This window comes from Orbicella faveolata, unplaced genomic scaffold, assembly GCF_042242905.1.
Source record: "Orbicella faveolata isolate gen_17 unplaced genomic scaffold, um_ofav_v1 contig_12, whole genome shotgun sequence".
In the NCBI taxonomy this organism is placed as follows: Eukaryota; Metazoa; Cnidaria; class Anthozoa; order Scleractinia; family Merulinidae; genus Orbicella; species Orbicella faveolata.
In genome coordinates, this window is record NW_028301539.1 from 11,180,046 (window position 1) to 11,197,050 (window position 17,005).

Here is a 17,005-nt window from a genome sequence, read left to right on the forward strand (position 1 = left end):
CACTGTTTCCGAATGTAACCGTCGGAGATTGATTGTTCAACGTTGTGAAAACATAAGTTATGGCTGCTATATCATGTTAACTTGGCCGAATTTGGGTACGGTAAATACCTATTCGTACCTTTTTGGTACCATAAACTGCAAGGGACCGCATACGATAAACGCAACAGTGGACAGCTGTTTCGCCCTTCTTGGGGCTCGTCAGCACTGTGTAGCGAAGATATGTAACGCCAGCCCAACAGCCAACGCACATAAATTGCAAAATGTTGCGATCCTACTTTATCGGTTCTTGTCATGTTGGTGTCTCGAAACGTTTTTCACGTAGTATCAGCCTTGCAGTCTATTGCTTGTCTTCATACATTTTTTTTTTTTGGCTGATCAGATCTCTTGTAGATCCTACGTTGGCAGCGTTTATCGTATGCGGTCCCTTGCAGTTTATGGTTTCTCATTTATGTATTTTCGGACCGTAGGTCTTTTTAGATCCGATACGCTGCGTTTTTTAAGCATGGTACTGGCCATGCAGTTGAATGTTTAAATGTTTAGACTGGCCTTGTCCAACCACATTTATTCTTTTGCTTTTCGAGACACCAATCTTGACACTTTGTCTCCTTGCGCCCCGAAACATGTGATGTGGCAACGCGTGTTTCGGGACGCAAGTGAGTTCGAAGTACGGAACTTGATACAGTGCACGGGTCATTTTGCAATTTATGTGCGTTGGCTGTTGGGCTGACGTTACATATCTTCGCTACACAGTGCTGACGAGCCCCAAGAAGGGCGAAACAGCTGTCCACTGTTGTGATCCTACTTTATCGGTTCTTGTCATGTTGGTGTCTCGAAACGTTTTTCACGTAGTATCAGCCTTGCAGTCTATTGCTTGTCTTCATACTTTTTGGTACGCTTCGGCGGTATATCAGGTTCGTTTGGTCTCGCCATGGGTATTTTACGAAGCATGGCTCGACCAAACGCGCTTGATTTGTCACCGAAGCCTGCCAAAAAGGCACGATTAGGTACACGCCTGAAAAGAAGCGACGAAGTAGTATAAGCAAAGAAGTATCGACTAAAAGTTCCTAATTTCCCCAGAGTGGTAATTTCATTTCCTCTCATCCTGTCACAAAAGTAAACTTGAAGAAGCGGAATCCACTTTTATTCTAGTAATCCATACGCACTCCTTTCCCAAAACACTGGACGCGCCCCAAGTTGATCCTCGCCAACTCAAGCAGTTTAAGGTAACTCCATCGAAATAGAACTCACAATAGATTTTCTTTCAAACTTTGCCTGTTGGCTGCTTATATCAAGAGAACTTAAAATTTCAAATAAAAAAGGGGGATCCCCATATTCGTTTAGGAGCAAGAGGACCTTAAATAAACCCCATAACTCCTTAAATTATCTGCTTTCAAAAACGTTCATATTTGAACCATTCACCTTATGCTTTAAGAGAGCAGAAAATAGAGAGAAAGTCAAGGGAGAAATACAACAAAGGATGTATTATATAAATGCTACGGAGCAATTTGATGTACGTTTCATGATAAGGGCACTCATATTTAGTTGACAGAGATACAATATGTTCCAAGCACGCAGTGTTCTGGGGCCACATATTATCTTTTACGAGTGCTAGCTATGCTCTCATTTTCCGTGAAAATGTTTTACTCTGCAATAGAATTTGGTCCATATTCACTGTATAGAAAAAAGGTGATCTCTGCATTCAAACTAAATAAAAAAAATCGTTAGGTCACCGTACTCGTTTTCGAGAAAAAAACCATGATTTGTCTCTCGCAAACCAAGAGCCACCATATTGTATATGTTGTGTATGCGCACGCGCTCGTGAGCGCGCGCTAATGACGCGAAAATCTTGCGCAGTAGTTAAGGCCCGAGTCAGGAATGTAAAGTAGAATTGGTACTTCTGACAGCTTCTGGAATGACCGTCCCTCTTTTCACAGAAAAATTTTATAGGGTGAAAGGTCCTTTTTTTTTTCAACAAAATTCGATTTTTGATCATTTATATCTTCTATAAACGAAATCAAGGGAGATCATTCCAAACGTAGCAAGGTAGATAATTCAAAATTTGCATCGCAAATGCTCATTTATTGATCAATAGAATGAAAATTCTACAACAATTCGTCGATTTGCCAAATTTTAACAAAATGATCACTGGGTGCTAAATCTGGTTCCATTGCCATTTATACCTTCACAAATATAACTAATAAATTATTTTCACCAGTAAAAGCCTTTGACCCAGGCCTTAAACTACTTGAGAAATATTCTTCGCGTAATCATGGTAAAGCAACAGGTCCAAACAGGCCAGGGAAGTATTATTGGACCGAGGTCTACCACAATACTTGTTCCATTTTGCTCTGTAGAATCTTTCAGTATCCCAGTTGGCATTTGGAAATATAATTCGAAAACTAGTAACGAGAACATTCTGTCAAGTTAGCCGAGACACTGCACCTTTATATTTTTGGCCCCCAGAAATCTTATTCCACCTAATTTGGTCCCAACGTTCAAAATGTTTGACACCCCCTGCGATGATTTCCAAAAGTAAAACATCAGCGAGAATAGCTCACTGCTTCATCATCATCATCATCATTTCTCGTCGCGCCAGTAGGCGCATAAGACCGTCACGCTTTCCGACCAACACTCCCTGTTCCGTGCCACCGCTTTGGCTACTTCCCAGCTCTTCCACCCCGCCTTGTTTACATTCCAGCAACCGATGGTCGTCTGTCGCTTGGGGGCTACCATGGGGCCCATCGGCCTTTGGGCTTCCCGCTGGCTTTGACCCAAGAGCGTCATTGCAGCCTCAGCAGTGACACCCCCAGCTAGTGTTGTATCATTGTCCACGTTTCCAGTTTCTGTAACAAATTGTTTTTTATGGGGTAGGGTTGTCAGCCCTACGCCCAACCCCCAACCTGGAGGACCAGGGGGTCACTCTTTGTCTGGTCTCTACCCTTCGACCTGTTCGGCACTGGGTGGCCCTACCAGGAGTACAAGACTCCAGCCGGTTTGTGTGTCTCAATGACCCCTAGAGCTATGTCTGCTCACTGCTTGCGACTTTAGAAATAATCTCGTGGACGTACTTTTCATCAACGGTTGAATTCGGCTCACCGTAGAAGTGATGCTCAGTGAATACGAATTGAAGTTCCGGTCTGGATTGTTATTCAGTTACATTTCGCGTTGGTTATTCCGGGATTATTACATTTTGCAGCGTAACCTCCGTATCCATGGCAGCCCAAACCAACTCAAATTTAAAGGAGCGACTTTGTCGATGTAGTTGTCTGTAATAAAGCGAGTTTTATTTCACAGAGAGTTCTTTGTATCATCCGCGACAATTCGAAACGTACTATGCAATGAACAAACTAGTCTACGCAGTTTCGTGATACGTTAAAGGCCTGACTAAGCTCAACTGATTTGTAGATTTCTTTTAACGTCGTTAACATTACACTTTAAAGCAAACTTACGTTGCAATGTACATGTTTGCAAACAAAGCTACCTAAGGCACCTCCACCCTAAGAGTGTTTTTCATTGTTCATATTGCCAAATTTTGGACCTCTTATACGATCTTAGTAGGTGATTTCTCGGATATGTGTAGAGCATTTCAAAGGCCTCTTCATACTTCCGTTTACCGGGCTGGCTCGGTTCCCAGGGCAAATTTTGTTCCACCGGGATGAGATTCAAGAAACAAAGCCAAAATGGTCAGAATATACATTTGTATCGTTCGCGACTATCATAGCTTTGTGGATTCTTGTTACTTACTTATAAAGCTAATTCGCATACTTCTGAAGTCAGTGGAAACACATACAGGGCAAAGTACGCTATTTTGGCCGTTATGATGCGAAAGCGAAGCTATTTTGCTAAAGCGTTTCGTCCTTGTCACCCGAGTTAGAGTGTTCATATGGAAAAATTGTCATCCCGCCGAGGGGGGGGGGAGGGGGGGGGGTTACTGAAATCTCGGTCGCAAAAACCATGATCTCGGTATCCGGGCCAGCCCGGTCGACCGGGCTCATATGAAAAGACCTTTAGATTCTTTTATAATTAAGGATCAATTTTAGTATTTATGAGCCATTTGCATTGCTTCAGGTTAAGATGCTGATATAAAACTCAGTTTCAATATAATGCTTACCTTGCACGGTTTTCCTGTTTTAGTAATGTTGTACACAGTTTTTTAACGCAGCACGAGCTTAAAATGCTTCGATTACCAGTTAGCAATCTTTGTGTTATTGTTTTCACGTACCCACTTGAAATCTTCAATCGACGGTGACGTTGTCTGGATACTCTGTAGATCATAAAAGAATTTAAAACAATAACCGAGCAAAGACAAAAGAGACGTGATATTTTGTTCTGCAACGGAGTACACTCAACGCAGCCCTCCAAAGTTGCGCGTAGCGGAGGAGGGAGGTTTTATCTTTCGCCATATATCATGGCCTAAAATAGTTTCTTCTTTTCGTTTTCCCGACACAGTATTTTTTTTTCTTTTCTGAACTATACTTTGCATTTCAATAAGCTTTTTAGCCATTCTTTCTTAATCAGATCGATGTGAAAATTACATCACTTGTAGGAATATATGAAAAGGAAAGTCTCCCAGTTCGGCATATGACCAAGCTCTGGTATCAGCTTCAATAACTCAATTCGGAGTTTCAAGAATTAACGCGGTGTGCATGCGTTTTTATCCCTAATTTATTCTCTTCTTATGTTTATCAGGCATAAAAACGCATGCCCAATGCACTAATTCTTGAACTCCGAATCAGTGGCTTATCGTTCACTTGGTATAGGTACTCAAATGATTGCGAGTGCAATTTGGAAAAAATAAGCACAAGTAAATTAAAGTTTTAGCCCTAGAGGGAAATGTAGAATCAATTCAAGGTGTACGAAACAAGACGACGTATCTTAGAGGTGTATCACGGCGTTTTCACGTGACGCTAGCCCTGTTAATGTTCTCAAACGACGACATTTCCATTCTTTGGGAAATGAGTTATATTTTCTGACGCAAAATGTCTATTGTTGAGAGACACTAAAGTAGTAGGTTGAAGACTGTTGTGTAGCGACTCTGAGTCAGGAAAAAGGTTCCGCTGCAATGCATGGTAACACTGACTTGATTTGTATATGTCCCTCTGATGTCTAGATCTGTAAAATCACTCTGATGTCTTGTAAACATATGTGCCCCTGTCAGTTCTGACTCAGTCAAAGCTGTTAGCAGAACAATGTTGCTAAAAAAAACAAACGCAAAACTTACCCGCTGCATCTGTTTTGTGGAGGTGCTTTTTATTCAGTAAAAGTAGTATCATCTGATACCTTTTTAAACGAATTTACATTAGGGCGGGGGGGGGGGGGTTGGTCACCTGATCAGTTCAGATCAAGAGGGCGAAAAGTCCCTTTATTGATATTAAAAACCTATCAAGCTTTGGGACCTTATCTTTAATTTAACTGACAGCAATATGGCATGACAGGTCACTGTCTGGAAACTTTGTTTCCATGACGAACCGCGCCATATTTCGACAAGCATTTTTTCCAAGTTCTAGTTGTAACGCGACTGAATCAACAACGCTCTTTGCACGTTTTCGATGAATAACGAGATATCTCGTCGTCTCTTTGCCCCAGGGCCTTGCTATGTTGTGTGCATTCGAAACACCCACTGCGCTGCAGCGAGCGAAAGTTTTCAAGATGAAGGACGGTAGGTGCGTTAATGACTCTTTAAGGCAGTTTATCGGGTTGATTTGGTTAGGTTAACAACCAACGATCGCATAGATGGTTTGTTGTTTCCACTTATTATGTATCTATATTTTATTGATATTCTTATTATCGCCGTGTCTGCGTCGGTTGATATTGCCGGCCAATAAGTTAAGCAGCATGTGTACAATTGACATATTGTGGTCGCCGCAATTAGCAACTTTAATTTCCTTTTCGCTTTACAAAATCATCACCACAGAACGTTACAGTTTCAATAGCGAATGTTATTTAACAGTAGCTTTAAAATATTTTGCGAAGCACTGTATCCAGTAGGGGTGAAATTCGTAGAACGTTGCAATAGGTTGTCTTTTAATTTCTCACTGTTGATTGCTTATTTCAACATCCCTTGTAATACATCGATAATCACGAAGGCGCGCTTGTATACGAAAATTCTCAACTTAAAATTGTGACGCTTTGCAAAATGATAATTAGTTTTTAAAATTATGGGCGTTATGCGTAAACTTAGCTATGACGACTATAATTATTATTGCAGCAGAACGTAGTTTTATTTCAATTTAATAAGTTCTTTCTTTTCCTCCCCTGAAGATGACCTAGTGTCGAAAACGTTCGGTGTTTTTCACTTTTTAACCTTTTTAAGCCTTGTAAATAGAAATTATTTTAAATAATAAATAAACTTTAAGGTATATAAAAAAGATCCTCCTAAAACTTCTGTCAGTAAGAAACTTTATTGGGTGTTTGGGAGTTAGGTATTAAAATTAAGATTTTTGTCTAGAAACGCTCTTTCAGGTTGCAGAAAAACACACATTGTTTCTAGAAAGAACTAACATATATGCATAATTGGAAACGCTTCAAGCAAATAGGTTTTAACTGGTACCAAAGGGAAGATTTAGTTAGCAAGTACATTTTTTTAAGTCGATTGTGAATGTTTTCAAGAAAATTGTTTGGAATTAAAGGCATTTATTTCCAGAGAAAGTTCTGCAATCGCCATTTAATGTTGAATTAAATTGAATTTATTAACCAAATGGACAGAATAATGACAATACTGAACATACTTGTTAGGTTTTCAACAGATATACTTACATAATAACAAAAGCTAATAACAACAAAGAACAAAAAGAACGCCTCGCGTGACAGCCTCAGTTAAATTTCCACACACTGTTAAAGGTTGTCTAACAAAGGTTTTTTCTCAAACGTTGCACAAAACAGGATCATGGACGAAACCCCTGAAACGGTACTGTAGCAGTGTAGAAATTTTAGCTCCTTTTTTCTTTTCATAAAACTTGAAATATGTTTATTGTGAGAGAACAGAGACGTGGTGACCTATCGAGTTAGTGCACTGGTCTCTGTATGAAGTGATCTGGGTTCTAGCGCTACTGACTGGAGTGTTTTTGTTGTGTCTTTGGGCAAGACACTTCACTCTCGCACTGCCTCTCTCCACTTAATATCGTCGATCTGCTGTAGAAACTGAAAAAAATGCGGAGTGCGAACCAATGATGGACTAGCATCCCACAGAACCGGGATAGTTCCAGCATTATGGCCCAATTGGCCAAATGCCAATTTAGCTTTTAGCTTCGTGTGAAAGACTCAATCTTAGCAGAGCTCCGTATCAGGTCCCTTGAAAATTATTGCGTGCTTGTTGTAATGAAAGTTACATTGGCAAAACAACTCACCAGTGTGTCACGTGCCCGGGAGAATTTATTCTCGGACAAGAGGTCACACATTTATCAACGTGTACAGTGTTGTGACGTACGTGGTAGTTTGCAGAGAGTTTTCCTTAGGCTCCCCTGCCATGAGGTTTCAAATTAAACTCAACGAAGTGATGCACATTAATTGGAAGAAGACTATCTGAACCAGCATCTACATATATTAGATGAAGAATACAAAAGCAAAAACCGACACAACGTAGAATGATTTTTTGCATTATTTTTTCCTCTCTTTCTAAAACATTTTTGTTCTTTCATTTGTAGCGGGGGGGGGGGGGGGGGTGGAGGGAGTTATGTTATTTCTTATACCTGACATTGTTCTTCTTTTTTTAAACTTTTTTCATGATTCTTTCCATGTACGATACTCTGTTGAAAAAGTAACACCTATTGTGCTAGCTATAAAGAGGCTGACAAATTCAATTGTAACCGAAGATGACAGAAGTTGCTGCGGAAATATATCTTAGATATTCCCTTTTTTCTGAAAACTATTACGAGCTTACTTCGGTCACGCGCGATATACAAGACATTTCCCTGAAGCGAGGTGGAATATTTTTTTTATTGAAGTGCTTGCTAAAGTATGTTACTTTACAACTCATACTGTCCTAAAAACATTAATCTGACGAGAAACGTTTGGTTTACATACATATTCAAAATCTGAGACCGTAACAAAGAATTTTTTTGGCTATATGTATTTTAACGCCTCCACATGAATGATATAACAATATTTCTCAGGTCCGTCGTAAAAAAAAAAGTCAAAAGAATGCTTTCGAATCAAAACAAAACCGTTGTTACTTCAAAAAAAACAATTTACATGAAAAATACATTTAAATGTTAGTGTGCTTTCTCCTCCTGTCGCTTGTGGTGGTGTTTTCTGCGCATGTGCTGTCTCCGTTTGATCACTTTCATCAATCGTTTCAGCTTTTTCTCAGTTGGCATATTCGAGTTCAGCGCCAGCATTTCAGGGCTCAGGTTTTCTTTAGTGACTTTTACGTCGTTATGGTGACGTCCGCGGTTGCCATGGTTCCGCTTATGGAAGCGGTGTTTGAGGTGGGCATTGTCGAGTTTACTTCCGTCCTCTCGCCGGAAGTGGAAAGCTCCTTTTCCTCTATGGCCTCTGCGGTGTTTATTATGGGCGACATGATCATTTGGTACCTCTCCTCCATCCGCAATCAGGACGTCTTTCTTCTGAAGTGAAAAGATATTTTTTATTGCTCCCTTGTTTCTATGAAAATGAAGGGCTTGTCTTAATGTGAGCAACAACAACGACGACGACGCTGAGGACGACGCCTAATAAAAAATGAATTTATATTTTACAAACGAAATTCGCGATTGTCTAGATCTTTTCGGTACGCCAATGGGCTCTAAAAACGTGCTTAAGCTAAATATGCAACGACGACGTTCAATTCCAAATGGAAATACGAAAAAGTAGCCGTCGTCGTCCACATTCCGTAGACGACCCAGAACTTGATCATTTAACGTTGTTGTTTTGAAGAGGACGGCAAAGAAATGTGCAAAGATTTATAACGCACGTTCACAGTTATTGTTCTGCTCATTAAACCTTTTGTTTAGCGACGTTCTCGTTGCCGTCGTCGTCGTGGTTTGCTTAAGCTCCCTAATAGCAAATCCATAACAAATCCAGATGTATAAAGGCCGCATTTTGCTTTAAAATCTGCCTCACGAATATGAAAGAGAAGGTCCTTTTGAGTAGGTTTCATGGCTACCATTTTACAGTTTAATTCTGGTAGTGTCGGTAGGGCACTATAGTGTCGGTTGGTCGTCGGCAGATTGTCGGCCCAGTGTATTGTCAGCCGACAGTTGACCGACAGTCTGCAATTGTTAGCGTTTGAGGTTTGCACACATTTGTCTAAGAGAGTGCCTCGTCCTTTCCAACATAATAAACGGCAGTTTCTGAAATGTTTATTGCAAAGAATCTTGCATGTTTTGTAATCATTCAGAGCATTATCATATTGCAGTTTTGAAATTCTTACAAGCTGAATCAGTCATACTTAAAAGTATGATTCAGCAGGTAAGAATTTTTACCGCCAAACTCTTGGGAATAATTAAAGCACACTTAAAAAGTTTATGAATGGCAAGCCGCAAAGACGGAAAACAACGAGAAACAAAGTAGACTATTCGAGTTATTTGAACGTTTTCACTGTATTGTTTAGAAAACTGTTCGTCGTACAGACACGATTCATCCGTTGAATTCGTTGTTTACAAGTAACCTTTTGGCAGAGGCAATATCAAATTAAACGAGTTCTTCTTTTGCCGCCTCTTCCGCTGTCTTAAAAATGATGCACAGACCTCGTTTCCCAAGAGAGCCAGGATTTGACTGTATGGAACAATTGGTTTCTAATCTGTTTGCTTCCACTAATTTGAAAAGCCTTTTCCTATACTTAAGATTGAAATTCTGCGCTAAAGTAATGTAAAACATCAACTGTATTTTTCAAAAATGGAGAAAAAACACAGCTCTAAAATATGCAAATAAATGCCAAATTTTGGTCAAAAGAACTTCAAAACAGAACTAAACGACCAATCATGGGACGCATTGTTAATGGGATAGAAACAAACAGCGCTAACAGCTGGTTAAGTTATGCAAAACTTTGACGGCGACCAACTTTTCCCTCATCTTTCCATGTAGAATTTTTTGAAGTCTATATTTGAACTTACATGGCAAACGTGCAATATATGTTTCAAGCACCTAATTCTTCGTAAGAAACTCAATATTTGCTTATCGCTATATATATATAAAGAGTATAAAACCATTAACTATTAAAATCCAATATATATAGTTAGCCCTGCTTTTATCATTACAATTGCTCCAAAAACGCGTTTGTTATTTGCTTGAATAAGGAAAGAATCGCACCTACAAACAAATCGACCTACCACCTAGAATTCGAAAGGCACACTCCTTTCGAATGACTGTCACGGTAGAAATCAACAGTCCGTTCAGTGTAGATATATTGTAGACTCGATAATACAATAATATATAGACTTTTCACGCTTGAAACGAATTGGCGCCAGAGGCCTTTGAAGTGATATTCTTCTATGAACTGGCCTTAATTATACTGTTTCCATTGCAAACACGCTTCATAATCAAATATCTTTGTGTAACTTCAAGGCGAGATATTGTTAATATCTTTTAGAATTTTTCCTCGCAAATTTTTCACAACAGCGAGATTTTAGCGATTTTTCATCAACTGAAGGGTTTCAACATACTCATAGAGATTATTCAAAGCCTTATTTAAAGAGCACTTCTTTAAATGGCTTCTGTGCCGTTGCGGACCGTAGATATTCAAATGTACAGATTTTGACACAGCAAGAAACTATAATTTTATAAACCAAATGCACAATCTACAGTATTCAGCAGAGATGATTCTTTCAGGTCTTTTTTAAACCAGCTCCAAATTACTGCTGTGAGTGATAAAAGAACCCAGGGTCGAAATCAAAATTGTTTAATAAACGTTTTTCAAACATAATCAGTTCGGCTTGCAATCTTATTGTGAAGCAAAGGTAGTTCACCCGCTTCACCTTGAGGCAAAGAAACAAAAACCAGTATCAGCTGTAAATCGTATGCAAACTCCGCCAACAGCAAAATTTAACCACTGTACACTGAAGAACTTTGACTTCGTTTCGTAGTTTTTACATGTATTTCACAAAAATAACAGATGTGTGTAGTGTTTTCGCTTTATTGTGTGAGAAATCGGATTAAAGAAAGCTGAAAAACATACGTGAAAAGATTTTGGCATTTGAAGATTTTCAAGACGAACGACGACATGCAAATGACGAAGGCACATATTCCAGTACGCGGCATTTTGACGGAAATCTATAAATTTTAAAAAGCCGATCGATCTTGAAATTGATCGTTCACTGATACAGCACCTGACAGCAAGCCGCGTTAATACAGGTACTAAACCGTTTCTAGGCATTTCGCTTAGTTACTTTACCTGATTTTCTTCGTCTGCTCTGGCCTTGTTGTCTGCCTGAACTGCTTCAGTATTAGCTCGTGCGGTTTGTTGAACTTCGTGCCTCACTTTAGGCGCAATCTGTTCGTCGCCTTTTGATCGAACATTCTCTCCTTCACGCTTGCGATGGTGTTTTCTCCCATCGACAACTTGCGCGATCAAAACGCAGGAAACAAACAGGGAAATCAACCCCAAGAACTTCATCATCAAAGCTAGACGCTTCTTCCTTGACAAAGAACTCGACTCAAATTTATTCAGCTTTTAAAATATTAGGCAGCTGCGCATTCAAAGAGACGAGGCGATTACGTCATATCCGAATGTACTTATGCTCTATTCTCCTTTCTATCTTTACCGATGGCTCAATTTGGAGACTGAAGAGTATACGCAGAGAATTCATAAAATAGATATTTCCTCTTTTCAGGAAAATTTTGATACAGTTAAGCTATCTTGGACCAAACAAGTGACAAGAAGTTAGCCTCTGTCCCGCAAAGTGACAGCTAAAAAGTAAATAGGAACAACATTAAAATACCATAATCCTTACTCCTTTATAGTCTTTGTGGATGTCAGTTTTCGAAGGTCTTGTTATAATTCTTCAGCATTTTTAATTTGTATATTCGTTTATTTTCATTTTTTCGTTTTGTGGCCCTGACTTCTATGACTCATCGATACTCGTTCGTTTTCGTTAGGACGGCCAAAATACTATTTCTACAACAAAACTAAAATACAACAGTTCATTTGATCTTTTTGTGGCACCTGTTCTTAGCTTCACTGCGAAAGCTTTCCGCGAAACGAGACAGCTGACTAACGACATAATATTGAATGTAGCTTGCAGCGCGCTAATTTAATTTTGAGAACCAAGGGGTGCCAATTAATTTTAGTAGCTCAAGGGAGGGTGCTTATAAGAAAGGAAATAAGGAACTTTGTAGACAAAGGAACTAGTTTTTGTGATGTAAACTAATTCTGGGGTAATTATTGAACTCGATAGGCATGTGCCAATGGACAAATCAGATGACACGTCTCTTACTCGGACAAATTTAGGGGCAACAATTATTTTACGGCTTCTACTTATAAAAGAAGGCAAGGAAAAGCTGACAAGTGATCCACGCAGCCGAAGCTTAAGCCGATTTCTGTGGCATGAAGATACTAGGAGTGTCTCTACTCCCCCTGGATGGGATGCAAGGCTATCGCAGGTTTTCCCCCAGCATTAAATTCGCTAGTACCCATCTATATATCTGGGTGGAGAGAGGCACTGTGAGATCACAATGTCCCCTGCCGGGGCTCGAATTTGGACCGCTTGGTCCAGCGCGCTAATCATGAGGCTACCCCGGGGTCTTCCCTAACTCCGTTTCGGGGCCCATCGCCAACCCTATCCGACCCTACTACACAACGAAATTCTGTAAATTTTGCAATTAAGTCAAAGCAAAAGATATTTGGATTATGTTTCAGTTATCGTTTAGCCTGAAATGAGCAAGTGAGCAATCCGTAGCGTTAAAATAATTCAATGATTTGCGAAATGACAGGCCGTAATGACACGTTTTGCGGTATGCGCAGGCCCCGAGCTGTTGAAATTGACCTCAGCTGATAAGGTCAATGTTTCGGAGGAATCTCATGAATGAAATTTTCGAAGATGGGAAGTTGCGGCGAAATAACTTCAGATCTCAATGCCAATAGCGCCGAGGAAAATTTCGGCCTTCCTGATTACAAAGTGCCATTTGAGTTTCGTGAACCGTACATTTTGTCCGGCTATCGTCGCCCAAAGATATCTGCTTGGGAATGTTTCCACAGCCTCTTCAAGCGAACCAACGAAACCATCAATGTCTGGTCTCACGTTGCCGCCTTTACAGTCATCGTTTGGCGCTCGATCGTTGTTTTCACACAGCATAATCCACTTCACGATGCATTTGTTTATCCGTTGCTATCGTTTGCTGTTGGCACCTCCGCAATGTTCTTCATGAGTTCCGGAGCGCATCTGTTCAACTCGATGTCGAGCAAGACTCGCCATGTTTGCTTCTTCTTCGACTACGCTGCTATCAGTGTGTACGCCTTTTCTGTTGGACAAGCCTTTTACTTTTACTCAAGACCTCTGAGCACAGATCAGGTACTGTTCCTCTCTTATCCCGGTTATGTGGTTGTGTGTGTTTTCGTTGCCATTTTATCCACGTACGCTTGCTGTGCTTCGAGACATCGTTGGATCGACTTCAAGTTTTTAATTCGCACCGGAACCTTTTCTGCCTCTTTCTTTATAAACACTCTGCCATATTGGCTTCGAATGTATCAGTGTACGTCACAAGTGGACTGCAATGTTGTGTCTATCCCTTATTTCCAGCGCCAGTTCATGTTGTTTGCCATAGCTGCGGTCGCTAATGGTAGCAGGTTGCCTGAACGACTCCTGCCCGGTGTTTTCGACTTCTGTGGTCAAAGTCATCACTTTTTGCACGTTCTTTGCGCCATTGGTTCAATGGACGAGTTTACAGCCATATATCTAGACATGTCAGGAAGGAGGAAAGCTCTGGAAGATTTGTCAGCTCTTCCCACGTTTACAAACAGTCTTCTGCTGACATTGCTTGTGCTAGTTGGTAATGTTGTTGTTGTATTATACTTTACAAAGTCCATCAAACCAGTTGACAATGCAGAGAAAAGAAAGGCTCGAGGTAAAGGCAATTGAATTACCAGATTCTGGGCTTTGGAGGAAAAAATTAGCTTTACATGTAAATAGTGAATTCTGGATTTTCCTCAAAGGAGAAAGAGATATTCCCTTTAACCACCTCCCCCCCTCTCCCATCCTTTTAAAACTATTTGTGTCTGACTCGTAAGGCCTTCCAAGGGGGTAGCCGTGTCACCATGTCACATACTTTTGTGTACCAATGTTACCTAATCAGCGGAACCAAATGTTGCAGTTGTTTTTCTACATGAACTCATATGTCGCTGTCACTATTTGATTTTTTCCTGTTTTTCCTGCAGTGTACGCTCTCTCAAATAATGCAGCTCATGGTTTTAAAATACCTTTTTCAATGTTTATGTTCATCATCTGTGTTTCCTGTCCAAAAGGGTCAATGTCACTGTCTTTTCTAGTGCTTCTCTTGTCACTGTCAAATTTTAGCAGCGTATTCGACTCGCTTGTTACTAATTAGAAATTCCCATGTCGTTGGTTTTCAGGGTCGTGTCACTTGTCCCTTTTACCCTTGGAAGGCCTCACTCATGTTATGTTGGTTTTCGTAGATAAATCAGAGGTGTTACTGTGTTACAGAGCCTGTGTGCAGCCACATGTTCTCCTCAAGAAAATTAACAGGAGTTAGTGGGGTAACATTGATCATTATGTTTCTCACATGAATTATCATTGCATTAAAACCATTTCAGTAGAGACATCAAAGGGGATGCTGTCTGCGCATGTTCAGGGGCGTGCGTAGCTAGGGGGGTCCAGGGGTGCCCGTGATCCCCCCTTTTGTAAGCCTTTTTTAAGCGAGCAACCTACAGCAGGTGGCAAAAGTGACATTACAATCTGGTGAGTACCCTCACTTTGACACAGTGTAACCTCCCTCGCCCCCCCCCCCCTTCCCTTTGAAAAATCCTGGCTATGCCCCTGATGTTGTTTACAGTGTTCCCTTAATTACCTTTGATGTTGTTCATACATGAAAAAGCACATGAAGTGGTGTCTGAAGTAAAAACCCAAGTGCCTTCAGATAAATTGTTAGATTCTCTTTCCAGATTGCCTTGTATTCCTGAGTGAAACACAAGGAGAGTTTGATGTTACATTGACAGTCACTTATGCCCTTGTTCTGTGCACGCCTTCACATAAGATGCTGTTTACTCAGCTATGTGGCTTGTAAACTTGGCAGCCCTGGGCAGTTAGCTCAGTAATTCAATCAATCAATCAGAGTATTTTCCACCCATAAGCCACTTGACCTTAAACAGCATGGTAAAAACACAAACATACATGTACTACTGACATTTTCCTAGAGGAGAGTGAGTTGCTGTGCATGAGCTAATACTCATGTAGGTGGTCATGTCGGCCAAAAAACAAATAATTTGAATCCATGGATAGATAATCGCTTGATGTCATGGTCAAGTGCAAATTAGGTCAGAAGAACAGTGTGTCAACAGAAGTCATAAAAATACAAATGTTTGAGGATCTGTGTAAGATTAAATGATGTAAGTTGCTGCTTTAACTTAATAAGCACAGGCTCATCAAAACAGGTCATTTTGAACAATTTTAGTAGCCAAGCTAGCAAGTTTTGCGTTTTGTACATTAAACTGGAGGGAATCCCCTTCAGGTTTGCAATCCAAGCAAAATAGTGAATTGCACAAGTTTATACTTAAGGCTAGTTAGCGCTGGGACTTGGGGGAGGGGGGGGGGGAATGGGAAGGATAATTCCTTACGTAACAAAACATGTGCTTCCTGACAAAGGGTTGGTTTTTGAAGCATCCTGTGTACCCCTTCCTATAACAAGGGATAAAAAGATATTTCTTAACTTATGTATCAATGCCACAATTATCTTTACTCCAGAAATTACAAAACTATCATTATATTGGGAAATTACCATTTGATGATTTGACTTCATATTTGATTCTAGAATTTTATTTTATGTTGTAGTATAAAATTATTGTTTTGTGTATTTATTCAAGTATAATCTCATTATTTCCAATATTAATAGACAAATGATTAAAACCTATGAAAATAGACTGAAATTATTTTGTCTATTTATTTTTAAGACTTATTTATTTCAGTAAGGGACACTGTCATGAACACAACTTTGACATTTTTTGGTGTCCCCATTTAGTAGATTTCCTGTGGGAATAGTTGGCCAGTAATCTTGACACAAAAGTTAAGTTGATTGATTGATTGATTGATTGATTGATTGATTGATTGATTGATTGATTGATTGATTGATTGATTGATTGATTGGTTGATTGATTGGTTGATTGATTGGTTGGTTGATGACGATGATTTAACAGAAATTTAGCTGCTGCAACAGCTAAATTTCTAATAATACAACAAATACTTATGAGCAAAAAAATTTGTGATGCCAAAGTTTTGATTTTAGTACCAAATTTGTAATATTTAAATGTGGAAAGGAGAAAATTTGAAGTTGTCCATATAAAACTTTGATATTTTTAACTCCCTGATTAGCATATTTCCTTTTTTGTGAATATTAGACTTAAAGTAATTTTGTGTGGTTTGAAGATATTTTTGTAATCAATTTGTTATACATGCTTAGGAGTGATTGTGAGTGATGATGTCTGATTTAGTCAAATATATTTTGTCAGTATCATAGTGATTCACTTTAATGAATTAAAATTTAATACCTCTATTTTAATTTGGTTGATTTACTGTTCTAATACAGGACTAGCTTTTATCATATATTTTAAAATTATTGTTATAATATAATAGAATTGTTTTAAGAGAGCATCTTGGAGTTGGTCACAGGCTTGCCGCCTTCGGCAGTGTCGAATTCAGATTTGCTTTGATGTTATCATTACAACTCTAGGCGATTGGCTCAGAAAAACTCACACCACTTTGTCATCCAATAGAACTTAAGCCAAAACCAATCGTGATTGGCTCATCCAAGTTTTTCCATACTTCACATCAGCTACATGTCCTTGTCTCGAGTTTTAATTGAATCAATGGATTGTATCCATTGTGATTGGCTAGAGTGTTTGCTT

General features: G+C 39.6%; 2 protein-coding genes across 2 annotated transcripts; one reads left to right on the top strand and one right to left on the bottom strand.

Moving 5' to 3' along the window:
* Positions 1-7,916: 7,916 nt before the first annotated feature.
* Positions 7,917-11,621, bottom strand: LOC110063045 (uncharacterized). Its single transcript, XM_020769998.2, has 2 exons — positions 11,327-11,621; positions 7,917-8,564 (listed from the first exon to the last, which is right to left on the bottom strand). The coding sequence occupies exons 1-2, from the start codon at positions 11,549-11,551 to the stop codon at positions 8,211-8,213; spliced, it is 579 nt and encodes a 192-aa protein (XP_020625657.1). The 5' UTR covers positions 11,552-11,621; the 3' UTR covers positions 7,917-8,210.
* Positions 11,622-12,904: 1,283 nt separating this feature from the next.
* On the top strand, positions 12,905-14,135 carry LOC110063028 (membrane progestin receptor gamma-like). The gene has a single exon (XM_020769982.2). It carries the CDS (start codon positions 12,957-12,959, stop codon positions 14,007-14,009), a length of 1,053 nt encoding a protein of 350 aa, XP_020625641.2. The 5' UTR covers positions 12,905-12,956; the 3' UTR covers positions 14,010-14,135.
* Positions 14,136-17,005: the final 2,870 nt, after the last annotated feature.